The sequence below is a fragment of the Poecilia mexicana genome, unplaced genomic scaffold, assembly GCF_051168715.1.
Source record: "Poecilia mexicana isolate PSO_F unplaced genomic scaffold, ASM5116871v1 scaffold_10, whole genome shotgun sequence".
Lineage (NCBI taxonomy): Eukaryota > Metazoa > Chordata > Actinopteri > Cyprinodontiformes > Poeciliidae > Poecilia > Poecilia mexicana.
In genome coordinates this window covers 30,075,762-30,099,407 of record NW_028263379.1, presented here as the reverse complement: position 1 = coordinate 30,099,407, position 23,646 = coordinate 30,075,762, and the positions used below count along the sequence as shown (strand labels likewise).

The following is a 23,646-nucleotide window of genomic DNA, read 5'->3' as shown; positions in this document are numbered from 1 at the left end:
TTTAAAACTGGGCTGCACAGTGGCGCAGTTGACTTGCAGCAAGAAGGTTCTGGGTTTGATTCCCGGCCCCGGTCTTTCTGCATGGAGTTTGCATGCTCTCCCTGTGCATGTGTGGGTTTTCTCTGGGTACTCCGGTTTCCTCCCACAGTCCAAAACATGACTGTCAGGTTAATTGGCCTCTCCAAATTCTCCCTCAGTGTGAGTGTGTGTGTGCATGGTTGTTTGTCCCGTCTGTCTCTGTGTTGCCCTGCGACAGATTGGTGAACCCCGCCTCTCGCCCGGAACTTTAGCTGGAGATGGGCACTAGCACCCCTCCTGACCCACTAAGGGACAAGGGTGTAAAGAAAATGGATGGATTTTAAAACTAATTAAAATCCTTAATATGTAATCTTACATGTTATATAACAATATTGAATTGTTTTTTTTTTTTGCTTTTTTTTTTTTTTTTTTTTAGCTAACTGAAGACAGAGCTATCTACTATCTGAAGTCCAGACACTCAAGCTTTTGCTACTCAGAGGTTTGGTAGAGATGGGCTGGGCTAGACTTTATAAAGGCGTCAACTTTTGGAAGGGCTGCACTTTTTTTTCCCTTTCTTTATTTTCCCTTTTTATGAATGCGTGTTTTGCAAATATTTGTACTTTGTATAAAACGCATAAGTCCAAATCAGGTTAGTTGTTAAAGGCTTAATAGAGGAGCCTTTTTGTGATGACCTCCTGAAGGTGGAGTTTCAGAAAGAGCAGAAGCTTCTTAAAGCGACAGAGGCCCAATTTCAAGGCATTAAATTACAAAGTCAAATTTCTTTTAAGTCAGATTTGATGTATATAATTATCATTTTTATAACAACTGAATATTGGAACTTTATTGTGAAATAAAATGTTGCTATGTGCCTGAAAAGTAGATAATACTGCCCCTTTAATGTTTTTGCTCTGATAGAGTAACCAGTGTAAGGGGGGATGTGTTTCAGTGCCTGTTTTTATGTTTATCAATTTAACTCAAAATTTAAAAAAAATACTGCTGATCCACCTTGTTTACTTTTGTTGCTCTCCTTTAAATTGTAAGGTTAGAAAGCCGGGCAGAGAGACGTTGGAGTCCTGGTTATGATGCTTTGAACTTCCTCCTTTTCTCTCTGCTTTTAATTATATCTTAATAAAGATAATTCAAAATATATCATTAATAAGCAGCTTGCTATATATATTTATAATTAAAGATAGTTATAAATATGTAATTATCTATATATTTTGCAGGACATCTGTCAGTGCCAGCGACATGGACTCCAGCGTGGCCCAGTAAGTTGGAAACACACTCACACAAAGAGGACAGGAGAAACTTTAGAAGGTGTAATGTCTCCCACTACGTCCCACCACTCAGGGTCCAGAGGACGCAGAAGAAGACCAGCACAATGTCTCTTACAATCTCCTCCTCCTCTTCTCGGGAGCGCTCCTCTTCCTCTTCCTCCTCCTCCACGTTGCTCGCTCAGAGACACTCAAGCCTGGTGCATCCGTTGTGTGTCAGCCCTCAGAGAGTAATTACATCAACCTAAAATGAATCATTTGTCCTCGTTCAGCTGATGCGTTATGGAAATGTGTCATTTAAATTGGAAAATGTAACCTTTTATTGCCTGCTATATTTGCGGGCGCAACAATCCTTCATGGAAATGGATAAATATAACATTGTTCGGTTCAGGCCTGAGCCGGTTCACAAGTATGCAGAAGGTACAGTAGCAATGAACAGAACCCTGTGTGTTTTCTGTGTGCAGACGCAGAGTCCTGTCTACAATCAGCAGTACTCGGGGAAAGGAGTGGCTCCAACATTTGTTAAGGTAACATAGACCTCTATTGCGTGTCCTTAAAGGGACAGGGTCATGTAAAATTGACTTTTCTTTTTTTTAGCTTTACATCTTGTTATATTATTCCCTCATCAAAAACATACCTAGACTGTTGCTTTGACTCTTTCACGCATTTTTGAGAATCCTTTAATCTCTCGTGGAAACCATTCAGTTGTGCAAAGCGCCTGGGTGGACTCAGTCCCTTCAGACTAGCCTTCAGCAATTAACAAACACCTGGTGGAACTGCGGATCTGCTGAGTTCATTATAGAAGCTACTTCTCATGGAAATGCTGGTAAAATTTTGCTAAATGGTTAATAGTGCAGCCATGTTGTGATGACTTTCTGAAGCTTTAGGAGGAGTTTCTTAAAGAGACAGAGGCCCGATTTTAAGGTGTTGAATTTTATATATATATACACAGCATTTCTATAACAGCTAAAGTTAAAATAGTTACTTGATTATGCTATGAAATGGCACTATGTGTCTGGAAAACACATAAACCAGGGGTGGCCAAAGCACAATTTGGGGGCTGATTGTGGCCCTTCGACTGATGGAGACTTTTTACTTGTCATCAGAGTAAAATTACCACCAACAATTTTTCTTACAATAGAAAAAAGTTAAGTATGTTACAAAGTATTTGTTTTTGTTTTTTTTTGTTGTTGTTGTTGTTTTGTTTTTTTTTTTACCACCAAGCTTTTATTCAAAGACTTTTATTGAAAAGCTGACTTTGCTTCACCAAAGTCAACTTTTATGTAATGAGTTCATCATGGCTGTATAGCCAGTGTTCTTAAAGAAAGTGACCCAAATCTTGCTATTATGTTGAGAAATACATTTGTTGAATTGAGCCTAAAAAAATTTGAAAACTAGGTGTTCTTTTTTTAAGTAGAACAAACAAACAGATTTTGCCCCAAGTGACAAAAAGTTTGGACACCTCGGCCTTAAGCAAAGTACAAATATCAGAACTAGCTGTGTATAAGTCTCTTCTGACATCAGGCTCATCCATCTTCTTTTCTCTTGTTCTTATTTTCCTCCTTTGAACCCTCATCATCATCCTCATCTACCCTAGTGCCTCCATGACATGTCCACAGTGAAAGGTCAGCTGGTGGTCCTGGAGTGCCGGCTGAGGGGGACCCCTCCGCTACAGGTCATGTGGTACAGAGAAGACGAACAAATACAGGACTCTGACGACTTTAGGATATTGCGGAAGAGTGAGTGTGAGATGGAATCATATGATGTGAAGCAGAATCCATACTTGTATTTATGGCATATAGCTTTACATTTCATCCATGTTGACACCGACCATCGCGCTTTAGCATTAACTTCATTAGCATTGAAGTCAGCATTAGCTGAAAACCTAGCACAAGATCTTAGTCAAATTTGTTATTGCACACCTGCATGTCATGTTTCTCTTCAGGAAGTGATTCTTTTGGACAGAGTCTTCCCTCATGGTTTTAGTTTTATAGTTGTTGAGTTGCTAACTCTGTTGCTTTAACTTTATTCAACTGAAAGTTAATTTAGCCAAGTAAGTGACTAACTAAATTTAGAAGGTAGGCTAAATAAGCTAATTTAGCCTAGCTTTGCACAGAAGCTAAGCACAGGGAATGATTTTAAACTAAGTTAGTAAAAATGCTAATTAACACAAGAAAGTGTTAATTTAGCCACTTACTAAATTTACAAATAATTTAGTAAGCAGCTAAATTACTTAGACTAGCTTGGCACACAATCTAAGCACAGTGAATGATTTCAAAGTTAGCGAAAATACGATGGCATTAAATGATAAATTAGCTCTGCTATTAGCGGAAGTGTTCCCACCGCCGACATAATACTGACTGTAGAAATGACAACGTTTACAAGAGTAGCCCTTTTTGTTGTGGTGAATCCAAAAAGTTGCATAAATAAGATCCCTTTTAAACATTATGCTGTACAGAAACTGTTGGGATTACCAAGGGTTGGTTGTAATAAGCAGCTAATTATTAGGTTTTATTAGGTTTTGCCGCATGTTTTATTTCAGAGATAATGCTGTAAAGATTAATTTATTTTCAGAAATTTTACAAATTGGGTTCTAGTGAATATGGAGTCATGCATATCTGACACATTTTATCTTAAAAATATTGATGGCGTCAATAAGTGATTTATAGATGAGACCCTCAGTGGTATTAATAGATTTTAGTTCATCTTCATGTTAAAGAAGACATTTTGAAAAATTTTATTTTATGGCTGAAAATACTGACCTTAAGATTTTGAGAACCGATTATAAGAAGAAAAAAAAGGTTACAGTTGTCCATTTAGAATAAAAGTTCCTTTTGTGTTAGTTGATTCTGTCTTTATACTTCAGTGAAGCTGTGCATTACGGGACTTTTGTATGATCTGTGACAGTAAAACTGGGTTCTTGTAGAAAAGAAGACTATCAGCTATATAAAGCAGCTTGGATTTACTGGAACTTGTTTTCAGATGTGAATTACTTTAATCAGAACCAGAAGCTAAAGTTAACTCAAACAATCTGTCCTTGTGTTTCCAGAAGGCAGCTCTGCATCAGTGCCAGGTGAGTCCAAAACACAGATTGCATATAATAATTAATAGTAGGAGGATGAAAATAGTACATGAATACACATAAATGTGGCTCATGAGTTTATTAATATTTCTGTTTTTTTCACTGTAAGGCTCTTACAGTGATAACATTGTCTGTAAGTCTGTAATGATTTAAAAGTGAAACATAAAATGGAAGATGTGTATTCCTGTGAGTAACGCTGAAGTCTCGTCTCTGCAGAGGAGCTGTGTACGCTGGTGATCACCGAGGCTTTCCCCGAAGACTCCGGCCTGTTCAAGTGTGTGGTGCTCAACTCCTACGGCACGGTTTCCTGCTCAGCCACACTGGAAGTTTACAACGGTACGGGCATTTCCGGCTGTTTCGCAAACCCGCTGCATGATCCTTGAGCTCACCTGAGTTGCTGTCTCACACACACATACACACACACACACACACACACACACACACACACCAGACCTAGAGGAGCAGCTGGAGGTCGAGGCAATTCGCCAGCAAGAAGCACTGTCTCTCAGTCAGGAAGACAGCGAGGCGGAGCATCATGAGGAGACTGCTTCCTTCAGGAGAAGCATAGAGGATTTGCCTCCCGTGTTACCCGACTGTATGAACCTTCCCCCTCCGGAGTGGCCCGACAGCCCCTTAGAAGACAGCATCCATGGTGCAGAGTGAGTACATGAAGGCCCTCACAGACTGAGACATTATATGACCCTAAAGGTCGTTTTTTATTTCCTTGGGATTTAATGATCTGTTCTAGCATAGTGGAAAAGTTTCAAGAAAAAGCCATCAAAAAAGTATGCAAGGAAGTAATTGTTTTTTTGTAATATTATAGAAAAAAAATTATTTATTGTACCAGGTGGTCAAGTATTTAATTCTGTTACATTTAATATCATCACCTTCCTAATTCACGTTTTTACCAAAAGTGGGTTTTTTTCTCCTGAAATCATCTTTAAAAATGACGTAGGCCATTACTTGTGGCGATATTAAATGTCTGTACTGCACATGTGCTGTAGTTCACATGTTTATCCACAGGAGGTCGCTGGTATCTATTTCCAAAATTACTTCTTTTTCTCCTGCCGTTTCTCTACATGAGAAACGTATTGCTGCTGTTAATTTCTATTCATTTTTAAAAATTATTTTTACCACTTTATTTTTTAATTATGTTTTTCATTTTATTTTATTTTTTAATCTGGGACCTGAATCTGAATTTTTGTGCCACAAACAAACATTGGTGGTATGACGATAAAAAGTCCTTAAGTATTGCATTTCTGGAATGTTCCCATTGAGAACTGTATTTTTATTGATTTAGTTTCCCTGCAGAGAATGGTATAGGCAAAATAATTTATTTTCCATTAAAAACAATAATTCAAAAGTGGAAGAAGTGCTACAACATCCCATATTGCTGCTCTGCATATGGACCTTTAGTGCTGACACCATCCAGACATGCAGGGTTGTAAATGTTCACTACCCAAATTCTTTCTGTATGCTTCCTTGTTGTCTCTAATTTCGAGTTTGAGTTGCTCCCTCATAATTCCTTAAAAACTCTTCTTTTTTTGTTTGCTTAGTAGTTTCTTACTTTTACTGGTGAGCCAGTGTGTGTTATCAGTGAGGGATGTTTCTGTTCTGGTGGGCATGGTGTCGTGCATCCCAGTCTGCAGCCTCAGAGCAACACTCCAGGACTTTTGCAGCTTTCTCTGACCATTGTCTCACACTTCTTTCATTACATTTTAGTGGGATTATATTCTGAGTAGAAAAAAATAAAATTGTAATCTGATTTTCTAAGACGAGGTCTCGCTTTGGAGATGTATGGATCCTTGTGATGTGCATGGAACTGATCCAACACTGGTCGTTTTTTTTTATTTTTATTTTTTTTTTATATTAGAGCTGACATAATGTTAAATTGTTATGGCAGAGAGATCAAAATAATCAGATATAGCCACAGACACATTGAGGTGTTGTGTCTTTAAATGTTTATGTGCTTTTATTTATTTTTTTTGTATTTATTTATAAAAGTTTTATTTAAATCCTCACATACAGAAGAACTTACGACACCAGTTGTTAGTTTGTGGCTCTTTTGGCTCTTTATATCTACTTAGGAAATTATGAATTAGTTTAATATGTCAACATGTGTAGGGTTAATGCTGTTATAGCCAAGATAATTTCATTTGAAGCTGACTTGCTTTGCAGGGTAACTAATAAAGTAAGATTCAGTTCAGTTTATTCACATGGCACCAATATACATGAAAAGCAGTGTGAAGGAACTTTACAAAGAAAAAACACATTTATAAACAGAAATATATTGTTCATTTGGTTCAATCATACAGACTCCAATTAATTTGCAATTATGAAACAACACAGTCAGATTGAGTTTCTTGAAATTGATTAAATTGAGTTTTCATCAATTCTTTGAACTGAACAAGGAAGTAGCATCAGTTGATAGTCAACTTTGCATCAATCAATCAATCAATCAATCAATCAATCAATCTAAACATAGAGCAACAATGGAGAGGAGAAGAACTGTTCTTTACCTAGTGGAAACCTCCAGCACAACCTGGCTCACTTTGAGTAGCCATATTCTTAACTGATTAGTTTTATTGTACAAGGTTATAAAAACATAATATTACTGATACATCAGGTACGACAATTAAGTATCGAACATAAATTTGGTTATGTGTGATATAAACTGGAATGAGAAGGAAAAAGCATGCGCAAAGCCTTGACACCAGCTGAAATCACTCAGCAATTAGAAAGCAATCCTGCCAGTTAGCGCAAATTAATATCAGCTGTTTCAGTCCCAATTCATGGCTAAGAAGGTGTTCAACGTGTTAACAAAACCATTGATCTCTCACATGACCTTTGCAGTATTGCATCAAAGCATAATTGCCTTGGTTACAGCACACACCGCGTCCACCCATTGTTTCCATGCTGGTGGCGCTTTAAATACACGGCAAATTCCCAAGAGTAAATAACGCGCAACACACGTGAATCTAGTTTTCTGCAGATTCTTTTGTATTTATTTGTAGTGTTGTAGGTGTCCAATAAATAAATATATTTCTTTTTAAATTTAAATCTAAGTTTTATGTCCATCATCCTTGTTAAAACTGAAACGAACCAGTTAAATCAGTTAAAGATGTGTAAAACGAGGCTCTATGTATCATAAAACAAAGCCGAGTTAGTAACCATGGTAATACGAATGAGCTCACTGGCAGTTAATGAGCTGGACCAGCGCGCGCCGTACGTGAGCGCGCCTTGTCACCTGTTGCAGTCCGGCCAGCCTCGCCGAGCTTTCTCCAGCTGAGTTTAGAGCTGCTTTCATTCAGCCCTTAGAGCTCTGTGGCGAGGAAACATTTGGCGAGGTAAGAACACCAGCCTTGTTGCTGCTGAGAGCGTTTTCACACGGTTCTGCTTTAACTCCGTTTATGTCGGTGTGTTTGAGTGAAGGTGTCAGCTCCACGGTGCATTTTGAAGTTTAGACAGCTTAACTTTTTTACCTACTTTTTTTTTTTTCCAAACTAAATAAATTAATGTTACGCCCTCCAAAAATGAGCTAATCTATGTTTGTATTTTTCGAGCTCGTGAAAGGGAAGAAAAAAAATTCTGTCCGGGTTTTTTTGTCGGTGTTTGAAAAAAACGCTGACGGGATAATTAACTACTCTAGGTTAATTGAAGCTGGTTCCAGTTATTTTCTCTTTAATTTCACATTCACACACAGTGCCTTAGAAACTGTTAAAATATGAACGTCGGTATTAGAACTATGAATCCTCCCAGTGCCGGTCCTTTTCTACTCAGCTGCTCGTGACGTCACTGTTCAGGGGGACCCAAAATTTTCCCAGTTTTTTTTTTTTTTACATTTGCTCTTGTGTGTTTGCAGCAGTGACGTTGCAGCTAAATGACATGAGCTAGAAGCTGTGGTGAAGTGTTAGAAGCCCCCTGACCTTGAGGCTTTAACACTTCGCAGTCAGATCATTTTCACTTCCCAAGTAACTCTGTTGTTTTGCACAGTAGGCATTCAAACGCTTTTCCTTCAAAGACGTGAAGTCTTTTGAAATAACAAAGGCAAAAGTTTTGGTATTCAGTTGAATCTCAAATCAATTCTTCATGAAAAGTTTCCGTACTGCAGCAAGTGGAGAGTAATTCATTTAACCTCTGAGAGGGTATAAATAAATGCTTTCCTTGCTCTTCTTATTGGACACATTTCAGTTGGTGTGTCTCTAACTTGACCTGATACTTTGGTTCATGTTCAACTCCAGGAAGGGCTTCACAGTGTGAAGTATGTTGGTTAGTGTGTGCTGTCAAGAACTATGATCTCACATGTAATCTGAAGAGCAGACATTGCAGCGGCGTCCTTCAGAAACTAGCCACCGTCTTCTCTCGTGCTTTACACGACTGCTGTTCAGACAACTGGTGCCAGAATGATTGGATAATTAGTCTTTTTTTTAGATGAAAGAATTATTTCTCTTTCATTTTCCCCTAGCAGCTGGGGAAGCTACTATTCTGCAGTGTACATCACTATGATGTCAGGGATCAAGTTAGTCCACAACCTAATATCCTTGAGTGCGTCAACCTTATAGGAAAGTATGAAGTCTGTATCTCCAGTGCTAGATCCAGATTACAAAGTCCTATTAACATTTTTTGTCACTGTGATGTCATAGGCTGTACAACCTGCATTGGGCCAACCCACAATGCTGTGCGGCTCTTGTGTCCGTCTTGCTGGTATGCTTTAAAGCTGCTCTGTCACCACTTTAGTGTGTGCACCTGCCAGCTGATGTCCGAATACCAAGACCAATATAGCTTAGGGCACTTTATCACACAAATGCACAGACTATCAGACACATGAGTAAAGTAGGGATGCTCTCTTTTGATTGTTGTGGGGTTTTTTTTGTTTTTGTTTTTTTTTTCCACCCACAAAAGTTTGGTTGGAGTGTATTCAATTAACAAATAGTTGAAATTAAGAGGGAGTGTATCTGCAGGGAATGAAGTGCAAGATTAACACGTTTAACAATATTCTCAGAAGTAGTTGTCCCTGAAAGTTGACTATCAAAGCCCAATATCTTCATTTTAGATTGTTGGGCTCAATTGTTGAGTCGGTTGCTTTTTTGTTGTTGTTGTTGTTGAAGTAGTCGTGTTTTCTTAAAATCAGAGTTTTGCTGCTAATTTTTAATATCAGACTTATGTACAGCGATGTCTGTATTGATTGTAGTTGATTCACATTTTCTGTTCAGAATTCAATAAATGCATCTGGTTTTGTTTAATAGCATTGTTGCTATAAAAATTATTTTAAAAGGTTTTTTTTAGTTAATTAGTTTTTAGTTAATTAGTTTTTACATTATTTTATATATTCATTGTGAATGCTGCATTATGGTCTGATTAATGACAGGCATTGACCTTTTTTTTTTTTTTTTGTCCAACTAAATAAGTTAATGTTACGCCCTCCAAAAATGAGCTAATCAATGTTTGTATGTTTTGAGCGCGTGAAAGGGAGGGAAAAAATGTTTTTGAGAGCGGTAATATTTCAAATCAAAGACAAAATAATGAAGTGAGGCATTTTAAACAGTTTTCTGACTCTTTATATAGGTTTGTTTACTGTAAGCACTGTCTCTTTTTATGTATTTCTTGGAAACATAGACCCTTATTTTACCTCTGAGATGTCCAAACAACCAGGAACATTTCCATGCATGCTCCATAATAAACAGGAAACATTGAAAGTGATTGTTCATTTTAAAGAAGAATGTAAAAGCTGATCATATATTTATAACACTATCAAAGCTTTTTTCTCATTAAAACATATTTTTTCTTGTAATTTTGTCATTTTTTTCCAGATATGTTTTTATTCTGGTAATGTTTGTCATTTAATAATATGACTTAATTCTTGTAAAATAAGTTTTCTAATACTCAGGCTTGCAAATGTTTAGACTTTTAAGCACAGTGAAAGTTTTCATCTTCAAACTGGTGATCATTTTAATCCCAAATTAACAATACAGCACTACATGTTGCACTCATTCTTTAAACTTTATAGCTAAAGAAAATATTGGGCTTTATTTTATTTTTAACGAACAGCTTGTTCTGATTTTTCTGGTATTGTTTTGACCTCTGAATGCACAACAACACTGTAAGACAGTATTTTAGTTATGTAAGCATTGGACTATAATAATTTCATGATTTGTCCAGATACTTAATGCCAAGGTTTGTTGGTGTGTATGTGCTTGTGTGTGTGATTTATAGTCGAGTTGTGAAGTCTGCAGTATCAGACTTCCTGTTCAGCCGACCCTGTTCAGAGTCTGGGTCGGCTCATGCTGGCAGGGCAAACCTTGTTCTGTGCCCCGAGGAGACGGGGCCCAGCTCTAAACCACAGTATGAGAGGGAGAACGACTGCTATTGTCATTATTCCACTGCGCAGGGCGACTACGTGGCAGTCATGGTAACGGCATTCTTTCTTTTCCAGTAGAAAAGTAGAGGAGCAGACATGCTGGTATAAGAGGAGGAAACCGGCTGACTGGGCTGAAAGGGAGCAGAACCTCCTCTATCTGCTACTCTCATCAGTCAGCACTGTAAAATGTTTAATGAGCCTTTAATTTCAGCAACATTGATCTTAACTTGGATTGTTTACTTTTGCTGTTCCAAACTTCTTCTTTTTTAATAGTTTAATAGTTTTTCTTTAAATATGAAATCATTACTTTAACCTTGACCCTTCAGGTTTTTTTTTCGGAAGCTTTTTTTCTTTCAAACATGCTTCAAACTAAAGGTGGGCGATATGAACTTAGCCTTATCATCTCATGATATCATGTTAATGATCAATCAATCAATCAAATTTTATTTGTATAGCACATTTCAGCAGCAAGGCATTTCAAAGTGCTTTACATAATTTTAAACAGTGAGAAAGAAAAAGAAAGTAATAAAAAGATAAAAAGAAAAGATAAAATCACAGCCTAACAGGACAAGGCCTCCAGCCTTGCAGCACCAGGCTCCGTCCGCCTGTTTCGCGAAAATTTTGCGCTAGGACTTTCGCTGTCCTACGCGGATTTTGTGCATTAATTGGTTACCTGTTAGTCTAGAATTTACAGGGTTAAACAGTGAGAAAGAAAAAGAAAGTAATAAAAAGATAATAAAATCACAGCCTAACAGGACAAGGCCTCCAGCCTTGCAGCACCAGGCTCCGTCCGCCTGTTTCGCAAAAATTTTGCGCTAGGACTTTCGCTGTCCTACGCGGATTTTGTGCATTAATTGGTTACCTGTTAGTCTAGAATTTACAGGGTTTTATATACGCGCAATGACTCCCAGTCACTCGCAAATACATAGAAGGCATCAATTGCCATAAGCAACTGTAAACAGGTGGGTTTTAAGTTGAGATTTAAAGGCACCCAGTGTTTCAGCTGTTTTACAGTTTTCTGGAAGTTTGTTCCAAATCCGTGGTGCATAGAAACTGAATGCTGCTTCTCCTCGTTTGGTTCTGGTTCTGGGGATGCAGAGCAGACCAGAACCAGAAGATCTGAGGGGTCTAGATGGTTGGTACAGCAATAACAGATCTTTAATGTATTGTGGTGCTAAACCGTTCAGTGATTTATAAACTAACAACAGTATTTTAAAGTCTATTCTTTGAGCTACAGGGAGCCAGTGTAGGGACTTTAGAACTGGTGTTATGTGCTCTATCTTCCTGGTTCTAGTGAGAACGCGAGCAGCAGCGTTCTGGATCAGCTGCAGCTGTTTGATTGATTTATTAGTCAGACCTGTGAAGATGCTGTTGCAGTAATCAATACGGCTAAAGATAAACGCATGGATGAGTTTCTCTAGATCCTGCTGAGACATTAGTCCTCTAATCCTGGAGATGTTCTTCAGGTGATAGAAGGCCGACTTTGTGACTGTCTTTATGTGGCTCTGAAGGTTCAAGTCAGAGTCCATCACTACTCCCAGGTTTCCAATGATGAGAATAAGAGCTAATTATTACATCTTTTGCAGTCAACTTTAGTGTTGCCACTTTGTCACAGCAATTCCATTCCCACAAACACAAATAATGCTCTTGAATAACATTCCCATCTGTAATGCACTTTTCTTGGGACACCAGTCACATGAAGAAGTGTGGTTTGTATCACAAAGCTGCACTCAGTAACTGTTTTCAGTAGGGTTGTTGTAAACGAATATTTTAGTAATCGAGTAATCTATCGATTATTCTTACGATTAATCGAGTAATCGGATAAAAAAAATTCTAAAATGAAATATTGGTAAATCTGGCATAATACTATCAGATATCAATATCAGTCCAATTTTTCATATTTGAGCATCCCTAACAGTTGCTTTTTTGTAGTTTAGAAAACTAACCTGTAACAATAATAGCTCACTTTCTAAGTAAACCAGAAGAAAAGTTATAGAAAAATCTGAAATTATATTGAATTTAATAACAAAGAGGCAGGCTCACAAATATGCTTATAAAAAATGTCTACAATCCAGCTTTTAGTTTATGTATTCATCTTCAGTGAGTTTAATAGATTAATTAAACTCACCTTGCCACCTAACCTGTCACGCTTTGGGTTTGAAAATACGGGAAATGCCGCCTGGAGTGGGAGGAGAGGGCGAATGAACGAACGTAAGATGGGGTGGAGGGGAGGAAATAGACCAGCGGACTGACGAACCGTTAGACCGGGGGACGAACACGGGGGGAAGCAATACGGGATATTTACGACACCTTCACAAACTCATCTACCAGCCATGTACGATGCGCTCCGCCACCCGTTTCTTCAGACCGGGATATGAAATTTATTGTGCGGTTCGTCGGTAAAGCTACATTTCCACGGTAAGCATCAGCTACTCACCCGCCCGCCCTGTTCAGGCTATCCGCTCACCTCAGCGCTCTTCCCGCCGTTCGCTTTCAACCAGCAGCCCTGGAGGAGAAATGCTGCCGTACTCCAGGCATTCCCCCAGTCATGTTAAGGATGCTTATTGGTTCCCCAAAAACGATAAAAAGTCGGGCATTATCATCAATCAATAAAATCCCCACGGGCCAATCTTGGAGATTGGACTTTATGCCGCTGAGATTTAGCTTTTGTCAACAACTCAGAGGCGGAAGTGAGAGCTCCGCGCAACGCAAATGAAGTCCCGGCCGGAACACGGTGCGCTAACTAATAAAACATAAATTAACGAAGCTTCGAGGCAGGTAAATTTTCCTCGAGGAATTTTAGTAATCGAGGTACTCGAATCATTCGAGGAATCGTTTCAGCCCTAGTTTTCAGATTTATTGGTGATTTTATTGAAAAATGGGGAAAATAGTTAAACTATGAATCCTGATAATACATTTTGGGTGGTTTTAAACATCATTAATTGGTATTTATAAGATAAGACATTGCTCACGATAAATGATACAATAAATACTCAGCAGCTCCATTTCAAACCTTTAGGCTACATTTCCCTCCTTGCCGCTACGTCTCATCACGTTGTGGTTCTTTCTAACTCCTCTGTCTCTCATTTAGTCTCCCTGAGCCTGAACCTGCCAGCTGCTCCGAGGAGCCTTTAGGTCGCAGCAAGGAGGAAAGTGCTCTGAGCTCAGAGGGTCAAAGGTCACCAGACGTTCCTGTCAGGGTCTGCAAGCCGAGCCCCCCTCCTCCGCCGGCACAAGTCAAGGAGAAAACCCAAACGCCCAAGCTGTTCACACCAAGCAAGCTGAGCTTCACAGTAAGTTTGAGTGGCCGATAATCTGATGTTTATTCCTGTCAGATTAAACATCCTGTTTTCTCCCAGTCCTCCCAGTCAGGAGGGAACAACATGAACCTGTCGGACCTGCCCTCCTTCACCCCCGGCGCCTTCCCGCCCAGTGCCTTCAACTATGAGCGGCCGAGGCACTTCATCCAGTCGCAGGCGGCCTTCCAGGCGCCCAGCTATGAGAGCGTGCTGAGGGAAGCCCAAGAGAATCAGAACAACCAGCAGAACCTCAACAGTACCCAGAGCAGCACGAGCATCACGGAGGGCCAGATGAAGGCCAGTCACACTCAGTCGTTTTCTCCAGCTCAGTCCCTGTCCAGGTCTGTGTCCCAGACTCAGTCCCAGTTCCAGTCGCTAAGCCTGAGTCAGAACCAGACCAGGTCAGTGGCCCACGGTCAGATCCAGACACAGGCCAACGGAACCGCCAAGTCCTCCCCCTCCTCATCCAGCCTCAACTCTCCTACATCCACCTCAGCCTCCTCTGCTGCGCCTCCTTTTTCTTCCAGCACCTCCCTGTTCCCTCCTTCTACCTCCTCGTCCTCGCTGCCTCGCGCCACCATGCGCTCCACCATCACCCTCACCCCCAGGGTCCCCAGCGCCTCCGGCCTTGGCAGTGCCAGCCTGCCCGCCAACCAGGACACCCTGTCTGCTTCTGCTGCCTACCTATGCTCTGTCCTGCCCTCCTCGTTCTCCTCCAAACTGTCTCCCAGCTCCAGCATCCCCCACCCGTCCACCTCCCCTTCCTGCTCCCCGCTGGCGCCCTCCAGTCCTCTCCTCCCTATGAGGACCTCTGCTTCCACATCCTCCCTTCCTCAGCAGCCCCTCCCAGTGTCTCCCTCCCTCCCTCACTGTCCTTCCTCATCCTCCCTCCCCCAGATGAACAATGAGAGCAGGGTTCAGCCCACCGTGGTCTCCCTGCCTGCTGGCTACAAGGGGACGACAAACACGTGAGTTTAAATGCACTTTCCAGTCTAGAGGGGTGATGTTTATAAAACGCAGTCCCAGGCAAAAGTATTCACACCCCTTAAAAGCTACAGCTTGTGCAACATTACCTTGAAAGTATTTTTAAAAATTCAGGGATGCATAACCTAACACACTGCAAACAGATCCTTATAAGAATAGCTTAGTTCTTTACTCTTTCATTTGTGGAGTACATGAATCAACTTTCTTCCACATGAGCAGTAGATCCCTGCAGCTCCTCCAGAGTTACCATGGAGCTCTCTTCTCTGATTAATGCTTTGTGTATTTATGGAGGGACTTCTTGAGGTGTAGTAAATGAGGCTGATGAAACACGCCCACCATATCTGTTTTAGGTTTTCAGTCGTTGAAAAACTTCGTCTGAACCGACCAGGACACGAGACCCTGAGCCAATGACTCAGAACCTCTTTTCCTGACCTATGACCTCACTGGTTTTTATAAGCACCTGATTCCACCACCAGTGTGACGGTGGCTCAGGAATTATTTCATCCTGTAAATCCGTGGTCCCCAAAGTCGGTCCTGGAGGGCCGACATCCTGCATGTTTTAGTTCTCTACCTGGTGATGGTAACACCCTTTTCAGCATGTCAATGTTCTTCTTAGGCCTTCTAACAAGCCATCATTGGATCCAGGTGTGTTAAACCAGGGAGAGAACTGAAACATGCAGGATGCCGGCTTGAGGACCAACTTTGGGGACCACTACTGTAAGCGGTGGGTTGCCGGTTTGAACCCCCATTTCATCTGTCTGCTGCTGTCTTTGGGCAGGACACCTCACCCTCCTTCCTTCTTATTTTTTGAACTGGGCTTGATTACAAGTAACAGGTTTATTCTGGGTTCATCCACGGCATAACATCCTAGTAAGAGACACAGAAGTTTGACAAAATATGACCAAAAACGGGTAGGAATACTTTTGTAAGGCGAGATGTTTTAATTTTCAGTCTCTGAACATATTTTCTTATTACTGTCCGTTATCTTCTCTCACTGCTCCTCTCAGCCTTCCTAAGCCCATCTTGAAGAAATCCGTAGCTCCTCGGCCATCCTCCTCCCGCTCCACAGACGAAGACATCCAGGGCTCTAAGGACGCCTTGATTCAGGATCTGGAGAAGAAGCTTCGCTCCAAGGAAGCCAGGAGGAGACACAGCCAGGTGTGACTGATGGACTACAGGAACAAATGCTCCATAAAAAGAAAACCCTTCCTGCTGTAAAATAAACACAAACTAAACCATAGACATGATTACATCCATCAAAAAGTGCTTGTCGAACAAAGCATCTAAAAGCGTTTTGCTTGCCTTACTAAGGGTGTATTTTCTTTCTTTTTGCTGGTTTATATGTAAACAAACTGATTCATTCATAAAAACAGATGTACAAGATTAATTTTATTCTGAGGAAAATTAACTGAAGTTTTCTCATGAACATTACATCAAAGCTTTACTGATTGCTCTCTACCCAACTCTAACCTGCTTTTGAAGGCTCTTCTGCTGCCTTGATTTGAAGACATTACTTTTAACTCATGTTTTGAAGCACTCTTCTCACACTTTGTTTCCTCTAAGCCAGTTTAATAAGAATGTTTTTCTTTCTTGGCAGAAACTGTCGTATGAGGAGCGAATGGCTCGCAGGCTGCTGGGTCCAGACAATGCTACATATATGTTGGACCAAGACAATCTCTCTGACTTACAGCTTGACCAGGTACTACGGTTTTCTGTTTAGTAAGAAACGCATCAAATGCAATGCAATGCAAAGAACCCATAATATTACTGATGTACAAACATTTCATCACCAACATGTAATAGACAAAGGAGTCTGTTGTTAGGATGGGATAGGAGAGCTGCAAGTTAGAAGTACATAAAAAAAAAAAATCTAAAGTGCGATGTGCATCTTTAACCCAACACCCGTAAATAAAATCCAGTGCAGTCTGTTACTTTCAGAAGTTGGTAAATGTAATCCACCTTTGTGTCAGAGGCTCCAGCAGTTTTGACACTAGGCTGGAGGTCTACCTTCCAGCAGATTATCCACCCTAATCCTACAGTCAGAGCTGCAATCAATGTTGGTCTAGCCTTAGTTCAGACCTAAATCCTTGAGAATGTGTATCCAAGGTTTAGGAAACTTTGCTGCATGCAAAGAATGGATAAACACTTCAGCTTTTACATGTGGTAAATATAAACCCTTAAAGATAAATTGTTAAGTTCTTAAGGGTGCTATCTTTGTGTCTGGGGAAATTTTGACATTTTCTTGAAAATAGTTTAATTTTGTAATATTTGGCCTAAAACCATCTTCGTGCTGCCCTCTTTAGGTTGCAGTTGACTTCCTGTTGGTTATAGTGCTATGGTTTGGTTGACATCCAAAACACCTGGAGTTTTGGTAGAAAACATTTCACTCAGACATGCAGCTCTATGGAGAGTCAGGAGTGACTAAACTCCTGACTCATCTGGGTTCAGGATTTTCCCCAGAAAACTTGCCAAGCCCAGCAGCCCACCATGTTGAGTTAGAAAAGGTTTAAAGCTGACAGGAAATGTAATCATTTGTCACATTATTAACAATGCCTAAACACCAACTGTAAAGTCTTTGAAAAACAAACTTTAAAAACTTAGAATTAAAATTACATTTTTTGCACTTCACTTGTTTCATCCTAATTAAAGATGTTGACATGTAGATCATTAAAGACAAGCAGTGGTTATATTGTTCAGGGGAGGTTAAACAATGACCCCTGACCTCAGTCTCCCTATGAGTTCACACACTGACTGTATGTCAGTGTGTGAATAACTATTACTGGTGTACTAAAACAATAATAAAGCCTGCACCTTACTTCCACCTCTAACTCAGTAAAAGGTGTTCCTATGGAGGTGGTTGAATACACTTGGCTGATGTGTCCCTACATCCTTGGTGTAAGGATGTAGGCTTTTGTGTAATTTAAGCATGTTTGCCCACAGCAAACATACTGTAGGCAAACATGTCACACTTTTTAGATGTTACTTTTTAAATAGTTTAGAAAACTATCATTTTCGTTCCTTAATTTTGCTCAAGGGGTATGAAAACTTCAATCCATTTGTTCCTGTTATTTTTTGGAGAGTCAACACTAATGTAGCCATCATGGTTTGAAAGGCTGCATGGGAAGCCCGTTTCCCTCTCAGGGCCTCTAAACAAGCTGAAAGAGCCAGTGAGCTGCTGTCATTTTAACACACGGTGCTGCTTCCAAACCCCCTCGCTCTCTGGGCTTTGCACCATCCTTTCTCTCCCATCATAAGCACACACACAATACCAATGCAGGCATGTCCACACACTCTCAAATGCACATCCTCCATGTCCAGCGAGGTCAGTCAGAAGTTATTTTGATCCATCCTTCTGAGAACGGGTCCCCTCCACTGGTGACAACAGGCTTATTGTGTCCAAACATCCACACACTCAGAGCTCCTCTCTTGACATTTGTCCTGCTCTGCACTGTGATGAGTTTTCAAAGCTTGACACCGACCCTGTTGTCTGTTGCAGTCAGACTCTCCAGAAGGAAGACGAACAGGTGGACTGTGGTAACTATGATTCACACATCAATACTGCTTTCATTCTGCCTTTACATTGGGAGTTTGAATGCGGGAGCAAGCCAGTGTTTACTATGTGCAGCTGTAAAAGTTAGTCTTGTGGAAAACATGCAGATGAAACATAATGATCACTTTGTAATGCTGTTAATAATTAAGCTGAGATGCTTCTGATGCAACACATTGCTTCTTATTTCTCCAAACATATGGGACATTTCTCCGAATTTCAAATATTCAAAAAGAGAGACAAATGTCTCCATTACAAATTTGCTCAAATTTGTCAATATTCTAATGTCAGACACAATTTCAGAGTTGCAGTGTTTCCATTGAATAAGAAACACAATTAAAATCACATGTGAGTAAGTTTGTTCACATAAGTCATTAAAATCATGGCAGTGACAGATGTAAACGGTTACCTGAGATTATGTTCATAACTCGGCTGTGGCGCTAGCAATCAGCCAATCAGAGGAGACGTTGATGTATTATTCAGTAGCAACAAGCCACGCCTCCTTGGAGCGACCATGTGTGCAGCGTTTTGGGGAAATTGTAGACGGCCATTTATAGAAGAGTTATGGATTCTACACGCTGAATGACATTCAACTTTATGAACTGTGAGATGCTGTGATGGCGCCAGCTGCACATCGTCCAAAAAAAAAAAATCATGCTCCTCCTACTCCCTGTCATTCTCGTCCATCATTTTTCCCAGTAGTAACATCCAGTTGTTGATTATGTGACTCGTGTGATGCGATTAAAGTGTTTCTGTTTAAGTTTAGCAAAGTTCATCCATTTCAGTTCAACTGAAAAACTGCCTCATGCTAGTGCCAAAATGTTTGCTTGAAAAACTTTTTTCAAAATCGACATGTTTTCATTCAGTGAATTTATTTTCAGAATTTCAAGTTGCGCAGTTTTATGGTTAATGGAAATGCAGCTACGGGCTCATCCTCCATGTACAGAAACAAACCAGAAATATTCTGCTTTCTCGTGTGTGTGTGTGTGCGTGTGTGTGTGCGCGCAGTCGATTAAGAGTAGCATGGAGTCATTGAAAGTGAAATGATAAAATCTGATCCCTGTCAGGGGGAGGCACCACTCAGGGACAGATGAGAGGACTAACGAAGGATCAGCGATCCAGGAGAAATGTTTCGCTCCTCGCTTCCTTCAGATCCCCCCTGACCTCACAGTTGAAGAGGGACGCTTCTGCAGGATCGACTTCAAGGTGATCCACTCACACCTTTTTGTTTAATTGTCCAGATTTCTCAGGAAACCATCTCAGAGTGAGAAATGTCATCTTCTTCCATACGGATGCAGGTCAGCGGGCTCCCGGCCCCAGACATCTCCTGGTACCTGGACGGCAAGGCTATCCGCCCAGACGATTACCATAAGATGCTGGTGTGTGAGAAAGGGATGCATTCGTTCATCATAGAGATCGTCACGGTGCATCATGCCGGTGTGTACGAGTGTGTGGCCAAGAACCGAGCTGGAGAGGGCAGGTTTACCATGAGGTTGGACGTCATAGGTATAAATCTGACGGCATGCCTTGAAAATGTGAAATAAAAAGACATAGGTGTTGGGTTGACTGGAGTTGGAAGTAAAAAAATGTTTGTTTGCAGCTCAGGAAGCCCTCCGCCCTCCCACCTTTGTCCAAAAGATGTTGAACACCAGAGCTCTGGAAGGAGACACCATTCGGTTAGAATGTAAAGTCGATGCTTCTCCTCCTCCACAGCTCTTCTGGAAGAAGGACAAAGACATGCTGCGCATCGACCCCAATAGAATGAGGTGAAACACTAACCACTTATTTTACACCTTCCAGTGAAAATAAACACTTCACAGCTTTCACAGTAATGATGGCTGAGAGCTGACCTCAGACTGAGAGCTGAACTCTGTTCAGCAGTTGAGTCGTGGCTGCCAGCAGGACCTTCGTGTGTTAACGTTGGTTTGTTTCTCTAGTCTGTACCAGGACGGTTCGGGTCGCCAGTGCCTGCTGATTGACAGAGTGACCAAGTCCGACTCTGGCTGGTACACGCTGTCGGCCATTAATGAAGCCGGCATGTCCACATGCAACGCCAGGCTGGACATTGGCAGTAAGTGTGTTCACCTTTCTATGCAAATGTTCGTGAAAGGCTCCTATCAGAGCCATCTGTTGCACGAGATACTCTGCAGGTTACCATAGAGGCAAAGCTGTAAACTCAAACAGAGCTGGATTCATTGTAGTGCTGAGCACACATTCTCCATCTGCTGTCCTCCAGAACTGTTATGTGATCGACCAGAAACTCTGAACTCATGAGGCAGTGGATGTTCAGTTTACATCCGAACGCATCACTGCGGTGGACGATGAGGAAGGCTCACTAGATGAAAGTGCAGCTTCGCTATTGGGTTTCTGCTCTATCAAATAACAGCATCTGTTCTGTGGAGCTCCATGTTCCCACAACACGACGACTCGCCAGCACAAGTAGAAAGTGAGTTTGACAGGCTGGTGGCTCACTGAGTTTAGTTACACACACACACACACACACACACACACACACACACACACAGGGAAGGCTGCATTATTGTTTTGTACAAAATGGCGGCTGATTCTGAGCAGAAATTGCATTTTCCTCTGGCCATAGAATGCACCTTACCTTAGTACCACAGAACATTAAGACAGCAAGATTAATTTATTTTTTAATCATTAGAATAGTCGTATTATAGAGGAGGAAGTCATAAGATTACCAGAATAAAGATACAATGAGTCGTGAAATTGGATGAAGTTGTTTTAATGGCGACGACAGGCACTTAAATTCCGTAACAAAAGTATGTTTATCTTTTTTTAATCTTTCTCTTTCTTACTGTTTATTCAGTATCGCATGCTGTGTTTATTTTTGTTTTTCAATTATGTAAAGCACCTTGAAATGCCTTGCTGCTGAAATGTGCTATACAAATAAAATTAGATTTTTGATTAATGGCAAATTGTTTGTTCAAAGCTCTTTTTCACTTGCATTCTGAACTTTTTTTCTTGTATATTACAAACTCTTTTTGACTCGTACACTGCAAACCTTTTATAAAATTGCTTTTTACTTCGTATAAATTGATATTTTTCTGTACTTTATTTTTCCTTCTTTCTAAAATTGTTCTCATTTTACAGCTTTATTGTGATTTAGAAAAATCCCATGAATACTAACATGTACCCTGTACTAATGTTAAGTGGTTAGTTTCAGGGCTAGACTGTCAGGTCTGGATTTAACTGGTGAGTGAAGAAAACCATTAGCTATTCAAAGCAGTAATGTTTTTAACATGAAGCTGAAGAGAAAAGTGAAACTTTTGCCTTTCTGTATCAACATGCGTTAAATCCAGCTTAAACTGGGAATCCTAAAAGTGACCCAGAGCCATTGTTCCTGTGTGGACCTGCCGTTATCTGGCAGTGAGCCCTGCCTGCCGCTCTGCACTGGGCAGGAGTTATTTTCAGACACGTGGCATGAGAAGAATCTTCAGCCTGTGTCCAGTCGCCATTAAGACTTGTGGCTCCCTGGGTGGGATCTGCTGCACTTCTCGTGTGAAATAATTCAGTGTAATAATTCAGCAATGTTTGCTGCAATAAATGTATTTTTTTTTTGCCATGCTTTTTCTCTTCCAGCTCGCACAACACCAGCCTTGAAAACGGCTCCTCCTGCCTCCAAGACCCTGAAGCTGCTGTCATCTCTGAGCCACGTTCCTGTCCTGACGGCGGAGAGCCCGGCTCAGCACACGGCTCCGCTGTACGAGAGTGAAGAGCTGTAGAGCTAAATGCCTTCAGTCACACCTGCACAACTGGACCAGAACCTCTGGACCCAGATCAGCATCAGACAAGACTGACCTTTTTTTTTTTTTTTTAATTTCTGAACTTCTCCACATGTTTTCTTATTGTTGGATTTGCCTGACATTAGAGACTCCATCAAAGCAACTTTGAGGAAAAAGTTGCTTGAATTCAGCTCTCATAATCAGCTGCTGTTTGTTTGTGAACCAGCTTTTAGTTTCTGTCCTGTCTGCTCTCAGCAGAATGCAGCTTCTGGGTCGGTATTATTAGAACTGCAGGGTTGGCATGCAGCTCCAGCTCTGCAGCCCAGCCTCAGTGCTGCTTTCCTGAGCGCTGCCATGGCAACGTGTTTTACAGAGCACATGTGCAGTTTGTTTCTAGAAACTTAGAGTATAGAAACAGCATTGTTCTGTGTAAAGGTGTATTTTAAAGGCAGGTGGAGTCCAGAACATAGATCAGTGCTTTGGAGCGAGAGTTGGAAACCAAAAAGTTCAACCTTTCTTTCTGCAACGGTGCACTTTAAACTCCACAAACATTTGCTCTACCGTTTTAGTCCCAGAAATCTGAGTTCTCAAAGTTCAGCTGCTTCTAAGATGTTTAGGGGAAAAAAACTGACATTTGCTGCTTTTGTCTCGTACTGAATTTATTTCTGTATTTTTTTTGAATGTGGCTTTTTTTATTTAAATTTGAGAAGTATTGTCTTGGCTGAATTAATAAAAGGGCTGCTATTCTGATACCCTAACTGCACTTGGAGCAAAGGTCACGCCCTCTATGTTTACATATAATCACATCTGCAGTGCAGAGAAGCTGTTTAAGCTCGATTACAGAAGAGAACACGTTTCCCTCTTGCATTGATTCGTATTTGGTTTTTGAAATGGGTATCAGTATACCAGCCAACAGAGGGAGTCTGCTTATTTCAACTTGTTCTTATATTGATTTGCTTGCTGCCAGCCAGGAGCTTGTTACATTTTGACTGAAGATGCATGCAAGAGAAAGATCACACAATTTTTTTTTTTTTGTTTAATCTCCACAGAAAGCTGAAATTGGAGCCTTAAGGGATAAATCTGCTTTTTATGGTTTACGTCTGGCCTAAACTGATGTTTTGCTGAATCTACACAAGTAGCTGTTTGGTACTTGCTGTGTTCACTGAATTTCAGCGGTGTCTGGCTCAGAAAGCGCCCACCGTTAATTTTTAAATATTTTAAACTGTGTGTTTGTAGGTACTGATTGTGATACATTACAGGAGAAATTAGTAATAAAGTTGAACTCTGAGCTTCTTTTCATGTGTTGTGTTGCCATCTAGTGGTGGGTGAACATATTAC

At 40.7% G+C, this 23,646-nt stretch overlaps 1 protein-coding gene across 1 annotated transcript; it reads left to right on the top strand.

Annotated features, from left to right (window-relative positions):
• Positions 1 to 1,703: 1,703 nt before the first annotated feature.
• myot (myotilin) lies at positions 1,704 to 23,596 on the top strand. Its single transcript, XM_088009206.1, has 16 exons — positions 1,704 to 1,712; positions 1,757 to 1,819; positions 2,890 to 3,031; positions 4,342 to 4,365; positions 4,591 to 4,710; positions 4,826 to 5,033; positions 13,824 to 14,025; positions 14,092 to 14,999; positions 16,023 to 16,173; positions 16,613 to 16,714; positions 18,512 to 18,549; positions 19,630 to 19,768; positions 19,861 to 20,068; positions 20,163 to 20,328; positions 20,500 to 20,633; positions 22,166 to 23,596. The coding sequence occupies exons 1-16, from the start codon at positions 1,704 to 1,706 to the stop codon at positions 22,306 to 22,308; spliced, it is 2,757 nt and encodes a 918-aa protein (XP_087865332.1). The 3' UTR covers positions 22,309 to 23,596.
• The last annotated feature ends 50 nt before the right edge of the window (positions 23,597 to 23,646 follow it).